The 16,531-nt window shown below is 44.5% G+C and overlaps 1 protein-coding gene across 1 annotated transcript in view; it reads right to left on the bottom strand.

Annotated features, from left to right (window-relative positions):
- Positions 1 to 15,667, bottom strand: part of GFOD1 (glucose-fructose oxidoreductase domain containing 1) — a 76,947-nt gene extending 61,280 nt beyond the window's left edge. The window contains exon 1 of the mRNA XM_035893467.1: positions 14,801 to 15,667. Within this exon, the coding sequence (XP_035749360.1) occupies positions 14,801 to 14,921 (121 nt within the window). The 5' untranslated portion in view covers positions 14,922 to 15,667. The remainder of the gene's footprint in view (positions 1 to 14,800) is intronic.
- Positions 15,668 to 16,531: the final 864 nt, after the last annotated feature.

The following is a 16,531-nucleotide window of genomic DNA, read 5'->3' as shown; positions in this document are numbered from 1 at the left end:
TTTTCACCATTGGGGCATTTAACTCCATTCAGACATGGCAGCAAATAAGTTTGTGCCCGCCTAACCATAATGCTTGCCGCACAACTGAAATACACCGCGGGTGAATCACTGCCAAACCAGACAGCATCGTAGTGCAGGTCAGGCTAGTACGTATCTACCTTTACAGGCCCTCGCTAACAGGAGCTGGGTGGCATCAGCAGAACAGTGGTGCCCAGCGACAGGACAAGGGGCAATGGGCACAAACTGAAACATAAGAGGTTTCAGTTGAATACGAGGAAAAACTTCTTTACTCTGAGGGTGACGGAGCACTGGAACAGGCTGCCCAGGGGGGTTGTGGAGTCTCCTTCTCTGGAGATATTCAAAGCCCACCTGGACGAAGTCCTGTGTAACATGCTCTAGGAGAACCTGCTTTAGCAGGGGGGTTGGACTAGATGGTCTCCCGAGGTCCCTTCCAACCCTTGTGATTCTGTGAACAAGGCAGACGGCAGGGTTGTGACACAGCAGCAACCAAGAGCAAAGCTCGATGATGCTCTGACCAGCACTGTTCCCTTCCCAGAGCACGGGAGGAAAGCTTTGTCCTGGAGGCCCTCCCAAAAACCTCAAAGTACAGATTTTTAAACAGACTTTCACCCATTTTACACACACAGGTTGAATGCAGGCTAGGTGACACGAGCTGCCTGTCTACAGTGCGTTTCAGCAACCAACTTGGGAAGAAGACAGCTCACATACATGAAAGTACGTGAAGCTATGCCACATGTAGACACATCACGGGTCACTTCAAACAGACCTTACTGTGTTTGGCAAAAGCTTCTAAAGTTTCTCAACAAGGCTCTTATCAAACGTCTCATGGCTTATTGATGCTGAAACAGCTATTCACCACTTCTGTTTATTAAACAAAAACCTCTAACTGTGCTTAACTTCTCTTTGCCTTCCCGTTCTTCTAAAGGAAGGCTAACTTTCCATCCTTCGCCTCTACAGCAGTGTTCTCAGTAAGCTGCTGCATTTGGTGCCCAAAGCATTTTCTGCCTGACCAGAATATGGCTTGGTAACTCAGCATGGAATCAGCAGAGCCAGGCAGGTTGCTGTATTTCTCCACTCAGAGTCTTGATCTATGAAGTTCACCGCCACAGGGAGAGCGTCTTGACAGCCTCTTTCTCTGGGAAGTTCAAGCTAGCTTGAAGAAAAGGCAGTAAAGGGAACACGCTTCTTTGTTTAACCTTTTTCACCACCAGAGTGCATGGCTAGCACTTTTACTTCCAAGGAGGGTTCATTGAATCACTGCATCTTAGTCTTGGAGATGTTACAGCTCCCACTGAAGCCAACGATGTCTTCCTTCCCCCCTGCCCAGCATCCCTCCCAGCTCACCCTTTCCCAGCACAATGCAAACCACTCCAGGCCCTGCCTCAGCCCCCTCCTCCCAGCTGCATCCAGCTGCCAGGGACCCCCCACCACCACGGCAGCCCCAGCAGCACGTCCAGGGGCAACTGCTGCCCGCAGTCCTCTCCAAGGAAGCAGCCCAGCAGCGGGAGGGAGATGGGGAGCGCAGCCTGTGGCTGGCAAGAGGGAGAGCAGGCAGGGAGTTTGAGAGTCACAGGCACAACCACCCAGCCACGCTCTCTTTCCCCTTCCCTTTTTTTTGCAAGCCCGGTCATGGCAGCACAGCCTGCTGCGTTAAACACTCGCTCCCTCGTGCTCTGGCTCTTTCCCATCCCCTCCCCTGCTGGCCTTTATTCGGCTGGTTTCCTCAGGCTAAATTTGTCAGCGTCACGGGTGCTTTTCTACTTTCTGTATTCATCTATTTTCCCCATTCCTAATGGGCGAGGGAGGTATCGCATGTCCGGGCTCCAGACAGCAGCCCACCCACTCTTAATCATTTCACTGAAACACATCCTCCTCTTCCAGGCAAACGTTATCTGCTGTTCTCAAGCATGCGTCTGCAAAGACAAAAAATGCCAAAGAACACTATGCCTTTTCAAAACGAGGCTTCGAACAAAGCTGGGCACGGCTTGCCACGCTGCGGTTACACTCAAGGAACCTGCAGCAAGCATCTGGCTCCTGCAAAGGGAGGCAGAGGGAAGACTTAGGTGGTTTCTACCCCCAATCCAGAACTTCAACCACTCAACAGCCCACACTACTCCTTCCCTCCCAAGTCTCCTTTTCTGCCACTGCTTCCAAATGAAGGTAACAAGCCAAACGCAAGCCACTCAATGTAAGAAAAATCAGCCACACAGAAAGCAATACGATATTCTCCGATGTGCCTAAAGCTATGGCCTGCTGCACACTTCCATCACAAATTCCACTCTCTTTATCCCGCTCTGAGTATTTACAGCTTAACCATAAAAACTGCTCCGAGATGAAGCCTGTCAACAAGGCACCAGCCCTAAAGCAAACACTATGTTACAAATAAAAAAAATTATTTGTTTTAAAAAAAACACTTGGTCTGACCACTTTTTTTCAATCTCACGGAAGTGCCGAGACAATGCAAGCGAATGGGTTTGGCTTTCCATTTCTCGTAAGGCTGCATTTCTTTAAAACAACTGCTGGACAGAAAGCTGCTTCCAACAGATGACTTTCTGCCAAGTAGCAGATCAGAAGGGGCTTTCAAGTCTCTAGGTTTTAGGCACATGGAAGCTCATTTAGGGTCATGCCTGGGAGCCCTGACACACTCCTAATACTGATCAAACTCTCGTGGGCCAAATCTGGAAGATTTTGCATGACCAAAAATTTCAGAGGCAGTGAGTTCTTTGGGGCTTTTAGCACTTGACCCTGAAAGCAAATCTGCTTGAGTCTTCCCAGGTACCTCCCACCAAGTAAAAGTTAGCTCTGCATCGATAGCTAAGGAATGGCCTGCCGGCAGGACAACTGCATCTACTCCACTGCTTTTCATCAGCAGAGAGGGAGATGAACTGCCTAGGGGTTCTCCTAGGTTTTCCTGTCACTGTAAAACTTCTCATGGTAGATGTGAAAAAAGCACAGGAGAACAGGATTTTTCACAGCTGTGGTAAGGGCTATAGGATCTGTCAGACTGGGAACCAGTGACACACAGACTTCAGTCCCCAGCTTCCCAAAGCATTCTTCATCTGCTCTACCTCTGTGTAATTTAATCCCAAGGAGGAATGAAGACGACCAACCATATCCATATTTTTGTGGGAAAAAGTTTGAGTTGCTTGAGCACACAGGGAGACAACAACACAAACATAACAGATTAAATTCTTCTAGGAAATCTAGAGGTAAATCTCAGATTACTCCACACAGGTCTTTTTTTCTGGCTTGCATGTCTGAAAAAGCAACAGGCCAGGTGAAAGTAGTTTAATCCTACCAAAATGAGCATTTCACTATAAATATTTTGTTTTGACTTAGGGCCCCAAATTTCTACTATCTTGCATCCTGTGAAGCAATTTACAGTTCCTTGAACATTCAAAAGAAGAAACAAGACCCAAGATTGACAACTCACAGCATTCTGAATTAATTATTCTCCAGTTCCTTTAAATAAAGCACATAAGGCATATTGTTCCCCACGTCATCCATGGTATTTTACACATCATCCATGGTATTTTAATTAATATCCTAACTACTGTCCACATCAATCCATCTCTCAGTCTTGTAATTACAGGTTTAGAGACTGGGACAGTACAGCTGCATTAAATCGGAACAGAGGCTCCTGGTATACAGTTCTCCATTCAGAGCTACAGAGTCTATCTTAGTACGAAGCTAATTTTTTGACTTTTCTTTCTCTGTGGCCATTTCCCGTCCCCGTCCCGTTCCCCCCTCAAGAAACTACACCCACTATTTGCTCTGAGAAAATTGAAGTAGCACAATTACCCCCACCTTTAAGTTCCCTAATATTAGTTTCAGGCCCTACCAAGGCTTTACAGTGCCAGGCGAGCCTGGGAATAAAAGGATAGAGATAAAAAGATGGAAAGGAGAGACTGAAAAGGTAATCTTATGACTAGAGATACGCATTCCACCGACAATATCAATTGCAAATTCATGTATTTTTATTTGCTGGCAGGACCTGAAGAATATGATACTCTTCATTTTTCCTGCATTAACAATTACAGCAACTTCACAAGCCTATTGCTGTAGCACAAACCCATCCAAATTTTGTTCCAGAGATTTTTGATAGAGACAAAGAATATATACATATATTTACACTCATTACAGTCATGAGAGTGTAATCCATATGACCTGCTTGGTTCCTGCACTCAGAGTTCCTAGCTGTAAGCACCACACAACCCACACAGAATTTAGGCTAGCATACTTAGATCAGTTACAAAAAACCTAGAAATATCCATCATCCTTGCCCTGGTCCAGAGCTGCGGTGCAAACACCTGACACTTCCGACCTGGAAACTTGATCAGCATGGATACTATCTGCTAGGAGGACTCTGAAAACATGCACACCTCTCAAATAGAGCGCCAAAGCCATGTCCTCAGTGACATGGTAAAATATATTCTTTAGTAGAAAAAAAAAGTCAAAATAAAAAAAGTTACTTATACTTCTATGCTATCAAATTAACCTTACAGTACAGGCACCTCCTGTGTCTGATGCACCCTTTTCAGTGAAAGGAGATGTGAGAGTAAATCCTCCCCAAAGTAAGCAAAAGCCACAAAATCCACTCCTTGTTCATCATGTTGACAAGCTCATAAGGCCAGTTAATATCGTATTTGTTGCATGACATTTAAGAGTCTTCAAGGGAACCTTTAATGTTTTGCCAAAATCCAGTTCAGCAGCTAGAGCATCACCCCACAAATTTCTTCTGAGCACCAAGCAAAGGAAGTTTTTTTCAAATACCCTGTCTATTTACTGAGTGAGAAATGCACTAAGATGCAGATATAACCAGAGAGGGAAAGACATCACACGTGGCCCCGTACAGTGCAATCCCATCTAGCGCAAATTCCTTATAAGCACAGTTACGCCGAGATGGCACACGACAACTCCAGCAGCTACCAACACCCTACTGGCTTTCACCCGGGGCTCTCGGGTGATTCTGCCCCATGCAGGAGGCCGTAGGCAAGCAGTCCTCAGGACTGAAAAAATAATGTCCAGAGCTGATATTAAATATCTTTTTACACTTGAGCACCTCCCAACAGCAGCTGCAAATCTAAACTTGTTCCCATCGGCTTAAGCCAATGCTCAAGGTTGTATTTGCAACCAACATTACTTATGTGTATGCTATTGTATGTCTCCCAAAAAGGCAGTTGCTCCAGTCAGCACGGAAAGGCCCTGCCCTTTTGCTAAAGAAAAGGGTTTCCCAGCGTGCAGAGGGCCATAACATACAGGAAAGACAAACTCCATACTTCATTAAAAATAAATACACAAGTCCCCCAGCTGCTGAGCCATCACTGCTCATAGCAAGCTGGCTTAATAAGATTTCTGCAGCATCTGTTAAATAAAGCTCCAACACTGGAAAGATGATTACTTGCATTAATAACCCATGGAATATGCAGTGCCAGATACAATCCTCAAACTCGACACAGCCCCAGATCACTCAATCCCAGCCGTGAACCTTCCCTGGAGAAGGGAGTCCCTCCGACAGTCCTTCACAAGCTGCCCCGTACACATTAAAAAGGGACATCAGCAAGGGGAATGTAGAGCTTATTTTCAACAGGGAATTGGGTTTCCCTGCTCCCCTCTTCCCACCCTTGGTTCTAGATCACCTGTACAACCACCCAGGGAAAAGCCCTAGCCAGAACGACAGAGATGGGTCCTCTTCCAGCAGCTCAGACACGTTCATCATGATCACCATCCCCTCAGCAGCATTCAGCCACAGCGGGTGCCACGGTGAAAGAACAGAGCAGACATCAGAGGCCCCAGCTTCTGTCCCTGTCACCAATTTCCCACACAAGCTTCAGCAAGTCTCTTAATCCCCCCACGCTCCCCCATCCCCAGTCTGCAGGTTTGGGAGCCTTGAAGGATGAAACCAGCTTTGGGAAGGCAGGTAAGTGCAATCTAATTAAAATACACAACCTATGAAATGGAGAATGAAAGCTCAGGACAGAAATCCTCAAGCCTATTGTCACCGTGCCACTCTTGCTCAGAGCAGACAAGAGTCTCATCAAACGCACGCCAAGGGTGTAACACAACAATTTGGTCCCCACCTGACACGTAAGGGGTCGGGTCTCTCCGCACACAGATGGCAGCAGGGTTGGTCTCTGCAGATGCCGAAACACCTGTGTACATCAGGCCCTGTGAAGGATCACCTTCGCCTATGTGAACAAATCCATCATTTCAAATGATGACAACCACAGTACCAACACAATTAAATTTATATGAAGAGCTGCGAGACAGCACTATAATCAAAGGCATAAATAAATCTGCTAGCTAGCATCAAATCTCACAAGCAAACAGATCAGCATTTATGAGATAGAAGTGAGATGGCTTGTGAACATAGACTTTCCTCATTTTAGGCATACAACGCATCAAAGTATTTTTTCCTAATGCTTAGATGGCGGGGTCCAGTAAAAATTATAGCCAGAATTACACTTCAGGTCCGCGGTTCTCTCAAGCTATGCCAATAGTCATAGACCATGTCCAAAGGTACTTTCACTAGTTTAGCAAAGAGGTCACCCCTGCAAACTGAGCATCTCATGACACAGATTTTTAAGCAGAATTCTTCAGCAACGTGAATAATGAGTCCTGCCTGTTAGTCAAGGACACAAAATCCAGGACACCTTCTCATGTATTTGGATAACGCTGTATCTTGTTTCCACATACTAGTCTCATGAAGTGCTGCTTAGAGCTCTGCCCAAGAAAGGAGCCTTTATCAGGGCATCTCGTACTGTTTAACCACGAAGCATCTTTCACAACACTAAATTGTTAAGTTCCTTCAAAGCAAGCAGCAAGTCACAAAAGAGTTCTGCAAGCTCCATCACGCTCGCTTAGGGATAGACTTTCGCAGGCTATGGCTAACATTTCCAAGCACCTCTGCTCCAAATGTTTTCCGTCTTACTTTTTATTCCTGCAGACATGCTGCCATAACACGTTATACAAGCACAACCATACTGAGCTGTGGAATTGCACAGGTGTAGCGATATCTTTGGATTTTTTTGATGAACTGGTACAAAAGCACTTTGCAAGCAAATTCCTACTTACATGAATTATTACACCTGACAAATATTCCCTGTAAGGAATCGAGAATTTTGCCTTCAAGGAGACTACTGAAGTAAGCAAAGATTTGCAGAACCGTGTCCCAAGACTCCCACCAATCATTTCCTGAACTGACAGGGATGCCTTTGCCGAGAGGACACAGATCTGCAAGGCCAGGCTCCTCTCCCTGCTGCCCGGTTAGTTTTTCTTTTGTGCCACAACACGTTCTCAGTAATGTCACCATAAATTTCAACTCTTCCCTTTGATCCGGTAGAGCTTTACTTGCATTACAGTGGAGCAAGCGAGATCAGAATCCGAGCTTTTACACGCATCTTTCAGGCATGTTTCTGGAATTTATTTTAATGTGCACGAGCTTGGCTGTAACTGTTCCAGATGTTCTCCGAGCTATTCTCTCTCCCCTTTCCTATCCCCACACGAAACAGTAACAGTTGCATTGTCTTTTATGGGCTGAGGAAGTGAAGGAAGGGGAGGGACTTCCAGGAATTTTTAATTTATATATTTTTTCACTTTAATGTTTTTTTTTTTTTTAATTTTTATACATATCTAGAACTGTATGTAATGCATCTGTAATGACAGCAAGAGAAAGAATTCCGAGTGCTCAGTCTAGCCTTCAGCTAGCAACACACCACTCCAGGCCAGAAAGGACAGCTACTATTTTATAGTTCTCTCTCCTTGCTTGACTCTATTTGGATTTTGAAAAGCTCTCTATATTAAGGCTTCTCATTAGCCATGTGAAGCCCGGTACCCCAGAGACTGTATTTAATTCAACCATGACCTCCCTTCTGGGCATTTCCTGGCAAAAAATGGCCAGATGGAAGAGCTAAAGGCTGCCAAACATTCACTGCAAGGAAGTGCCAAAACAACGGTCTTTATGGCTGATAAAAGCCATGGAAACATCAGAATGCAAAACAAAGTTGCTACCTTTTTTTCACCCCCATCTGCTTTGCTAAATCTGTGACTGCTGCTGTGATAGAACTGAAGGCACCGGTTTTCACCCTGTGGTTAAACTCTGGCACAGTAGCAAATGAAAAAAGTAATTTTACTGCCTGTGTAAATCATTATGTTTATTCTTATATTACTACCAAGTTCCTCACACCGTGTTCTCATTCTCTGCGCTCTTCAGCACGCTCATACTTAGGGCTTAGGCCTGATAAATGATAGCTTTCATCATTAGCCCTGGCTGTGCTAAAATGAAGGATGCTATTACCTCTGTCCAAAGGAGAAGGGAGTAGGGGGTAAACTCTCATCCTCCACAATTCCCTAAAACTCCTGTTGCCCTGTGGGTCAGATTGCAGACCTGTGTAATAATGAGATCTGGTGTTTATGCCATCCTGGATGCCAGTCCCACCATCTGGAAGTGCAGCTATAAGAGGCATCCGTGGTGCTCAAGGATAATTATGCTTACACTTGCCAGGTGCCTGAGTCTCATCTGACATTAGTGTTCAGAGCAGGCTGTTCAGGGCAGCAAAGCCCAGCCTCCTCTGCTCTTTACCACCACATTTTTAGCATAACCAGCTCCTGAACAAGCACAGAAAAACTTTCTAGACCTTTGGGGGACTTTTGCTTAAAGGCCTCCAAACTCACAGTGACCCAAAAGCCAAACAAGATTCCTCCCAGCATCCACAGCAATAAATCCCCCAAATTAATACATCAACAACCTTTACGCAGAGTTCAGCTGTACCAATACATCTAGAGCTGGACTACCCTGGCAACATGGACACATTTATACCAGCCAAATGCTCTCAATATATATGCAACCGACAATTTATGCCTACACAGGAGCGGGAATAACCTGCACCATATAGAGATGCCATTATGCCAGCAGAACAGCATTCATGCCAGGAGTCACACCAGCTGGACTTCTAATGGCCAAGCAGCAATTATTACATTAACGAAATCATACCCCTTGCAGTCATAATTACACTGGTACAAAAATATATGTGCAGACCAGGCCTTAAATCAATTTAGGGAACCTACACAAGGGATTGTTCCTGTTTAATTACACAGCCATTTAAATCAATTTGTTTAAATCAAGACTCAAGACCTGAAATCATTTTTTGTTACCTGCATGCACACTGACCTTGTAAATTAAGCCTCTGACTTTGACAGCTCACTCATATGAGCTAAGAGTTTATTATATGAATAATAAACAAAAAGCAATAGGGTAAACGCTTCTCCTTTGGTGGTTTGAGGAAACCAGAACAATTCGCAGCAACTCCGGATAATACTGTGGCAAACTGATACTAACGGTGAAGGGTGTTGTTGCATTGCAGTGGCCTGTGAAAAACAAGAGTCCTGGCCGTCCTAGAAATTTAGTTCCATTTTCATCCTTAGTGCTTTGCCACCACTATTGCTAAATGGGCAAAATCTACTGCACACACAAAGAAAAGGACAGTAAGTTGTAATACGCTTCAACACAATTTACCTAGTTCTCAAACAAAAGCAGACAGAACAATGTATTTAGCATCTTGCAGAGTTTTTACCCTGCCTCCATCAGGGGCTGTGCTCAACTATCCGTATCTGGAGTCATACAGCAAATCTTGCTGTCATGTAGTGCAAATCTTGGGCATGAGGAAGCTTGAAGAAAAAAAAAATTTAAAAAGAGATAAAAAAAAGAAACAACAGTAGAAAGCTTGAAAATTTAGTCCAACATATTTTACCTTCTCTGCATTTATCTACACATTCCTCCTTAATTTCCCTATTATTTAATATTCTTCCAAAACCTAGAACAACAGAAGCGGGATATCAAGTCCTTCATCTACAGATCTCCCACTTAAAAGTCTGCTGTCCTCTCCCTAAAACACTGAGTACTCGGCAGCACAAGTCCCAACACCCAGCAACAAGACAGAAAGTCACAGAGGGAAGGTCTATTGAAGAGGGACCAGACAGCTCAGTACCACAACATGCATCACGGTGGCCACAGCATGACAGAACGAAGGCACACAGCTATGTAAGGAAGAAGAATAATAAAAGATCTGGTTTTCTGCTGCTTTCCATGTTACACAGCCCTACCATTTAGGGATGCAATAATTTACTCCAGAAATCAAATCATTACAGTACTCAGCCTGGGCACAGCTCTAACAGTATAAACACTCCTTTTTGCAGGACCTTCTCTCATCTTCTGTAAGAAGAAAGCCATGCTACACGTTTTCCATTTGTGGAACAGCATCCATGGCACACCATTTAAAAAATATTGGCACATTCTGTGTGTAGACATGGTTTTACAATCCTCTTTTAACAGAACTGAAATAAGAACACTATTTTCTGTAATTTGCATTGATTAACTGTGCAAAAAAAAAAAGTTGAGCTTCCACTTGAATTAAAAAAGCATCTTCACAATGCATTTGTTTTCAATTGTTAGCAGCCTTTAGTTTAGAACAGCAGGTAAGCCACTGAACAAAAAAATGGCTCGCCCAAAAAAACAGTTGCCCAAGATGCCATCTACGCGATGTCCACCCTACTAACCGGGCCAGCAAGAGAAATACAAAAGGTGATCCTCACGAGCACAGCCATGAGGCCAGACCCAGATGTTTACACCTTTAGCAGTAAGGCAGTAACACCTGCTTTGTTCATGGGAGATGATTTTACTATTGCCAGCCCTTTCCTAATTAACGCCACATGAGTCAAATCTTCATCAGCCACACTGGAAGCCACATCCAAGAGAACTACCTAGTTCTTTCAGCCATTTTCAACATCAAATCAAGATATTACGGCATTGCTAATTCCAGTGCATCGCTGTTAATGCCGACAAGGATGCCCTGAAAGGACCAGTGCTGGAACTAGTGCTACTGTGCACTAGTCTTTGAACAACTGAGTTTTTCCAGTACCATAGCCAGTAGGAAAACCAGCTGTTATTTGCCACCATTGCTAACAGCAACGTAAGACCAGAATAGTGCAAGAATAGCATTCAAAGTGCAGTGAAACAGATAAAGGCCATAAGGACTCGCCTACATAAAGATGAAGAAAAAAAAGCAGAACAAAAGCACCTCTGAGTTGTGAATTTAAAAGACAGTCAGACTTCTCATCAAAATATCACTGCCCTGACTATGGGCTCTGCCTAACAAAGCAGGACAGATCCAATGGTGGCAGTGGCAGAGGCCAACACCGCTCTCACTTTCTTCACTGCTCCCACGCCAAAGGTCCAAGCCCCCAGCAGCCGAGCAGATGGAAAGGAGGGCATCCACACTCCGGCATCACGTTTTGCCATTTAAATCGCAGTCCTCAAGAGGTTCAGCCCTTCCTGCCTCAGCTGCCCACGCTATTCTGGAGACAGCAACACAGCAACTCATCTTTACAGCCTTTTTGGGATCCCCAAGGCTGGGCACTCTTTTAAAACAGTACAGAGGAACTGCAGCAACACAAACTGACCCAACTGGACACAGGATCGCAGTGACGGCGTTCATGCCTAACACGGTTTAATACAACCACTTCAATCACAGCTGAGTTCCTCAGTCTCGGCAAAGTTCAGTGCATCATCACAGTATGAGCTCGGTGCCCCAGTATCCCAGCTCTGGTCCATACTGGGCTCCCAACCTAGGACACCACTGCAACAACTGAACTAGCGGCTACTTTCAGACAGAAGAGGACAACTGGGAAAAATGAAAACATGCCTTCAATTTGAAGGCCAGAAAGGAAGCAAGGCCTTTTTTTTAATCTGTAGGGGGGGGGGTATTTTATTTGTATTTGTTTGGGTTTTAAACAGTACCTGAACAGTGCTCTTTAACTGTCTCAGAGGCCCAATCCCACTGTATCTCCATAGGAGTTTTACAGGAATTAACACTGGAATTAAAGGTCTGCAGTGCTGAGAGAAAAAGGTCAATGGAAGAGCTAGGTGCCATTTTCTGCGGTCTACCATCATCACTCAAGTAGGAAGACGACTTGCAACCCATTGCCAGCAGGCTCTTTGGACTGACTTCCTAATACATGCAAAAAAAGGCATCATAGCCTTTGCTAGCTCTGCTGATTAAAGATAGACAGCACTTCATCTGACGACTTCCTTTGCAATAAGATGACCATAATTCACATTTAATATGCTGCAAAGTCATCTGCCTTCCAAGTACAAGAGCGTGTTCTGCTGAAAGTCACTGTTGTTAGGTCAAATTTAAACTCAATATCGCAGGACAGATATTACATTGCTATTAATAATAAATAATCATGATAATGTTTTCCCTTAATAGAGCATCTCATCCCAAAGGATCCTCACCATTTTATAAACTCTGGACCAAGTTCTATCCACTGCCACAACCCTGTAACCTCTGCCTGATTTGCATGGGTGCAGAAGAATGGAGAAATTAATTAGTCACTGCATCAGATCTGTGAATTACTTCACTGTAGCTGATGTTCCCACTTCAGGGGTCAATCCAGAGATACGTTGTCAGTGCTTCTTTAACAAGGGGTTCTCACAAACATCTTCAGGACAGCAGGCCTGTATGGCAAGCCTGTGCAATGCCCACGATTCCCGGGAAGGGGTAGGAAGGTGAGGATCTGAGCAGTACTATTTATGTTTATCTCTAAATAAAGAGATGTTCCCTCAAGACCACAATCAAGTGTAGAAAAGCACCGGTCAGCAAACAAATTTAAGTGCTTCTTAGGAGGAACAGCCTCTGGAGGGCTGGGGAAGTGATACTCCGTGTAGTCCCCAGGCAGAACGGACTCCTACCATGTGCTGCTACAATATAAATGTTTTAAAAAGTAATACTACATAGACGTGGATGTGAACACGTGCAGTGAATATTCAGCACACAGCCCAGTGTTCCTGGCCTTAAGATTAAAGAGTAAGTAAAACCACTGTAAATAGAATTAAGAAGACCATCTCCGGAGAAATGTTTTAAAAAACATCTGGCACTTGACTCTTGCCAAAATCAAAACATTTGCTCCCCAGAAACATTTATGTGAACCTCAGCAATAAAATCTCTTTAGCCAAGTTGACTCAAGTCAAGCACCAACAGGACCAGAAACTCAAAAATCACTGCGACTTCCCCTTCAACTCAGAGATGAGATGTCATCAAGGACCTCTCAAGCACCACCTGCAGTAAATCACGTCACCTGATGTGGCAGCTATTCAGTCACACTGGGCAACTATTTAAGTCAGGATCTGGAGAATGTCATATTGCATTGGATGAGGGAGAGGGATTATACTGAGAAAAGTCACGCATTGACAGTTTTGAACTAGGTGGAGACTCACATTGTCTGTACCAGCAACTCTTCTGATGCTGAGCACAAATAGGAACTCTGGTGACGTATTTCGTCCCTGTAGGCAAACACATCTCTTGTTCGTAGACTGCATATGACTGTATTGCTGATGCACACGGGCAGGGGGAAAAAGCAGACCGCTTCTATCAAACAAGCCAAGCTTTTCAGCTCAGCAAGAAGGGAGAATGCCCTTATTGCACACCAGGACTGTTTTCTATGCTTACTCAAATATTCAACCATTGATCTTTCTTGACCATCAAGCAGCATGTCAGTCGGGACATTAGTTTTGCCTTATGCAAGAGCCCAGCAGCCACAACTACAGGGAATGAGTACAAACAGTAATAAACAAAAGAGCTCCTAAGCGAGCAGGATAGACCTGAGGCAAGGAAGATAAAAGGTTCATCAGCCCCATTTTGTAGAAGCGAACAGCGAATTTGGTTCCTTTCACACAGGAGTGACAGAGGCCATCAAGGTATTTCACATGAATCGCCACAGGTTTTATTCGTGCTTTTGGTCATCATCCAAACCAGCCCAGTCTCCAGTTCTCTCTTGAACTTGGTCTCTTCCAGAGACTTGCCCAACGTTGGCCTAGCTCTTAAGAAAACTGCCGTACAGAGTCAGACCCAGGTCAGAATCCCATTTCTAACAGAGATGAGCAGCAGAGGCTTAGAGGAAAAGTTAACAGGGCAAGTTTAAAGCCATATTTCTCCCATATTCTCACCCACCCACTCCCACCTTCCAGGAAGCCACAGTCTGGGGACTTCCTCAGCTGGGGCGTGTATTCACACATTTGTGTTTCACTAGCTGTTGGCAGGCCACCACGCCAAAAATATGTTTAAAGCGGCAATACATGTCAGACATACCAGTGAAAACAAAGCAGCCAAATTTTTCCCCTTACGTGGTCCACATTAAACACAGCTGCAGGGACACCTGTTTCACCCCACCTTCATCACTGGAGTCCATATCACAAAAAGGCCAGATTCGAACGTGCTGCAAATTCACAGTGTAAACACAGTTCTAGACAGGCGACAGAAACACTGCCAACTGCTTCCCCGGGCTTTTACTTTTTAATAATGAAACCTCCCCAAATGAAAACACAGCTTTGGGCAACAAGCCAATTTAAAATACAGGTACAAAAGAAAAGTTCATCCCTGTCTCTTCCCAGGCCAGATATGCCTCTCCTCACACGGAAGCCAGATCTGGGTGTGCTAACAAATAACCCAAGTCTTTCTCAACCTTTTCACCGGCAATGCAGGGCATCAGGCTTAGTCCTCCCGAACCCTCCATATACGAGTAAAACGTCTGGTATCCACGTCCATATCCTACCACTAGCTGCTGCATAATGTTTCTCACGTGAAATCTCACAAGGAAAAAAAAACACACCCAAAAAAATCAGGTTGAAAAAAAGAAAAAAGACCCACATCCTTTTCTTATCATAATAAGGAATGTTTTTCCAGCTTCTGCCTTCCTCAATCTGTACAACATTGCCCCTGCTTACCAGAGGCTCTTGGAACCCACAGCAGTTCCCAAGCCACGAAGCACAAGCAGGACCAGGAGATGGAGCTGCCAGCGGGAAGGTGTGCCTCTCGCCAGTTCAGGAACCGCTGCTCTAGCCCCATGCTTGCACCTGTATGAACACTCAAGAACTTTCGCTGTTACAGATCCAATGCCTGAATTGAAACAACGAACCACCCACCAAACAGTAAAAGTTTAAACTCTGGAATAACGGGATAGAGTTACTTATAGTCCAAGAGATATTTCTGTAAACAGTCATCCTTTAAGTAATACACTAAAAAAAAATTATCATGTTGCACGTTATCACCTTGTAACAGGTTTAATCCCTAACTAGTGACCATTCCATGTGTTTTCGCACAGTTTTACTACCACTGCAACATGCGAATAACTAACATTCAGGAATGGGAGGAAAACAAATTAACTAGAGGTGAAAGGGACCTGAGAACGGTACAGTACCAACGAATAGGGAGAAAACACCTTTTTGGTTTATTCCAGCCTATTGCTAGCAGATTGCATCAGCAAGTTATCAGTAACATCTCAGCTACACCAATCGTCAGCATCATTCATAAATTCAGCACGTGTTTGGGAACAAATTTTTTTCTTCTTTAGCTGCAAATATTCAGAGAGCCAATACATAGTATTACTTTAAGCCCTCCAGGAAAATCGTACCAACTGTGTTTCTTTGTCATTTCAGAAATTTCATTTCTTGCATCAGATGTCCGCTGTCTGCCTGCAGCCTCGCAGGACTCTACCTCTCCAGGAGCACAGGCAAGCTACAGCACTTCCAAAAGCAACACCTGCAGGAAAGTGTGTCACAGGAAAACTGACACAATTGCCACCAAATTCGCGTGTGTCAAACGTGAAACCTTGTTACCTTGATACTGCCTTTTATTTACGCTTTGTGGGATATGTATTTCTGCATTACAAATCCATCCGCACATCGTTCTGGTAAGCAAGTCAGGCTTCTGGTGCAAGTGCTGTATCTTGAGGAAGAAGTCAAAAGTATATTATAACAAACAAATTCTCTGACTCAAAGATGAGCATTTCCACGTACCGAAAGTAACACTGAGCATGGTTTCCAGACACTATGCTTAAGGTTTTTTAGGTACCACCTTAATGCCCTCAACTGCTTCATTTTGAAGGCTGAAAACGCTAACCGGCTGCGATATTAGCAGCGTTTGAATGGTAACTAATTCTAACGAGTAGGCTAGTAGCAATGTAACACTATGGCACGCCGCACACATTTATTTACGAGGCTGAAAGCGATAGCAATCAGCCTACATAGCTGCAGCCCCAGAGCCAAACCAGCCACCCTGACTTGTTAACCTCAACACGCTCTGCAACAAAGATGACTCACAGCATTTTCCCCTCACTTTTACCCTTCCCCACCTATATTTGTAGGGGCAAATGAAGGCTCCCTTCCTCCGGAGGGTTCTCCCACGAAAACCCACTAGAAAACAAGCGTTTAAGGACGAGAGATGACAGAGCTGGAAGAGCTAGAGCCCAGACTGACGCTCGCCTAAGAGAAAGCGAGATGCAGCCCATTCGTGCACACCCGAAACCAGAGCGGCTTACAACCCTGTGTGCCTACTTTCTCGGTCCCTCCTTCCCTTTGTACGTGATCTTAATTAAGCTTCGGGTGGAAAAAAAAAAAAAAAAAAAAAAAAAAACCCAAAAAAAACCCCCTTTCCCTTTACTCCCACCCTTTCCTCCC

This window comes from Egretta garzetta, unplaced genomic scaffold (assembly GCF_000687185.1).
Source record: "Egretta garzetta isolate BGI_Z169 unplaced genomic scaffold, ASM68718v1 scaffold14, whole genome shotgun sequence".
NCBI classification, from domain to species: domain Eukaryota; kingdom Metazoa; phylum Chordata; class Aves; order Pelecaniformes; family Ardeidae; genus Egretta; species Egretta garzetta.
Note: the sequence above shows the minus strand (reverse complement) of the source record. Positions and strands in the feature narration are given on the sequence as shown.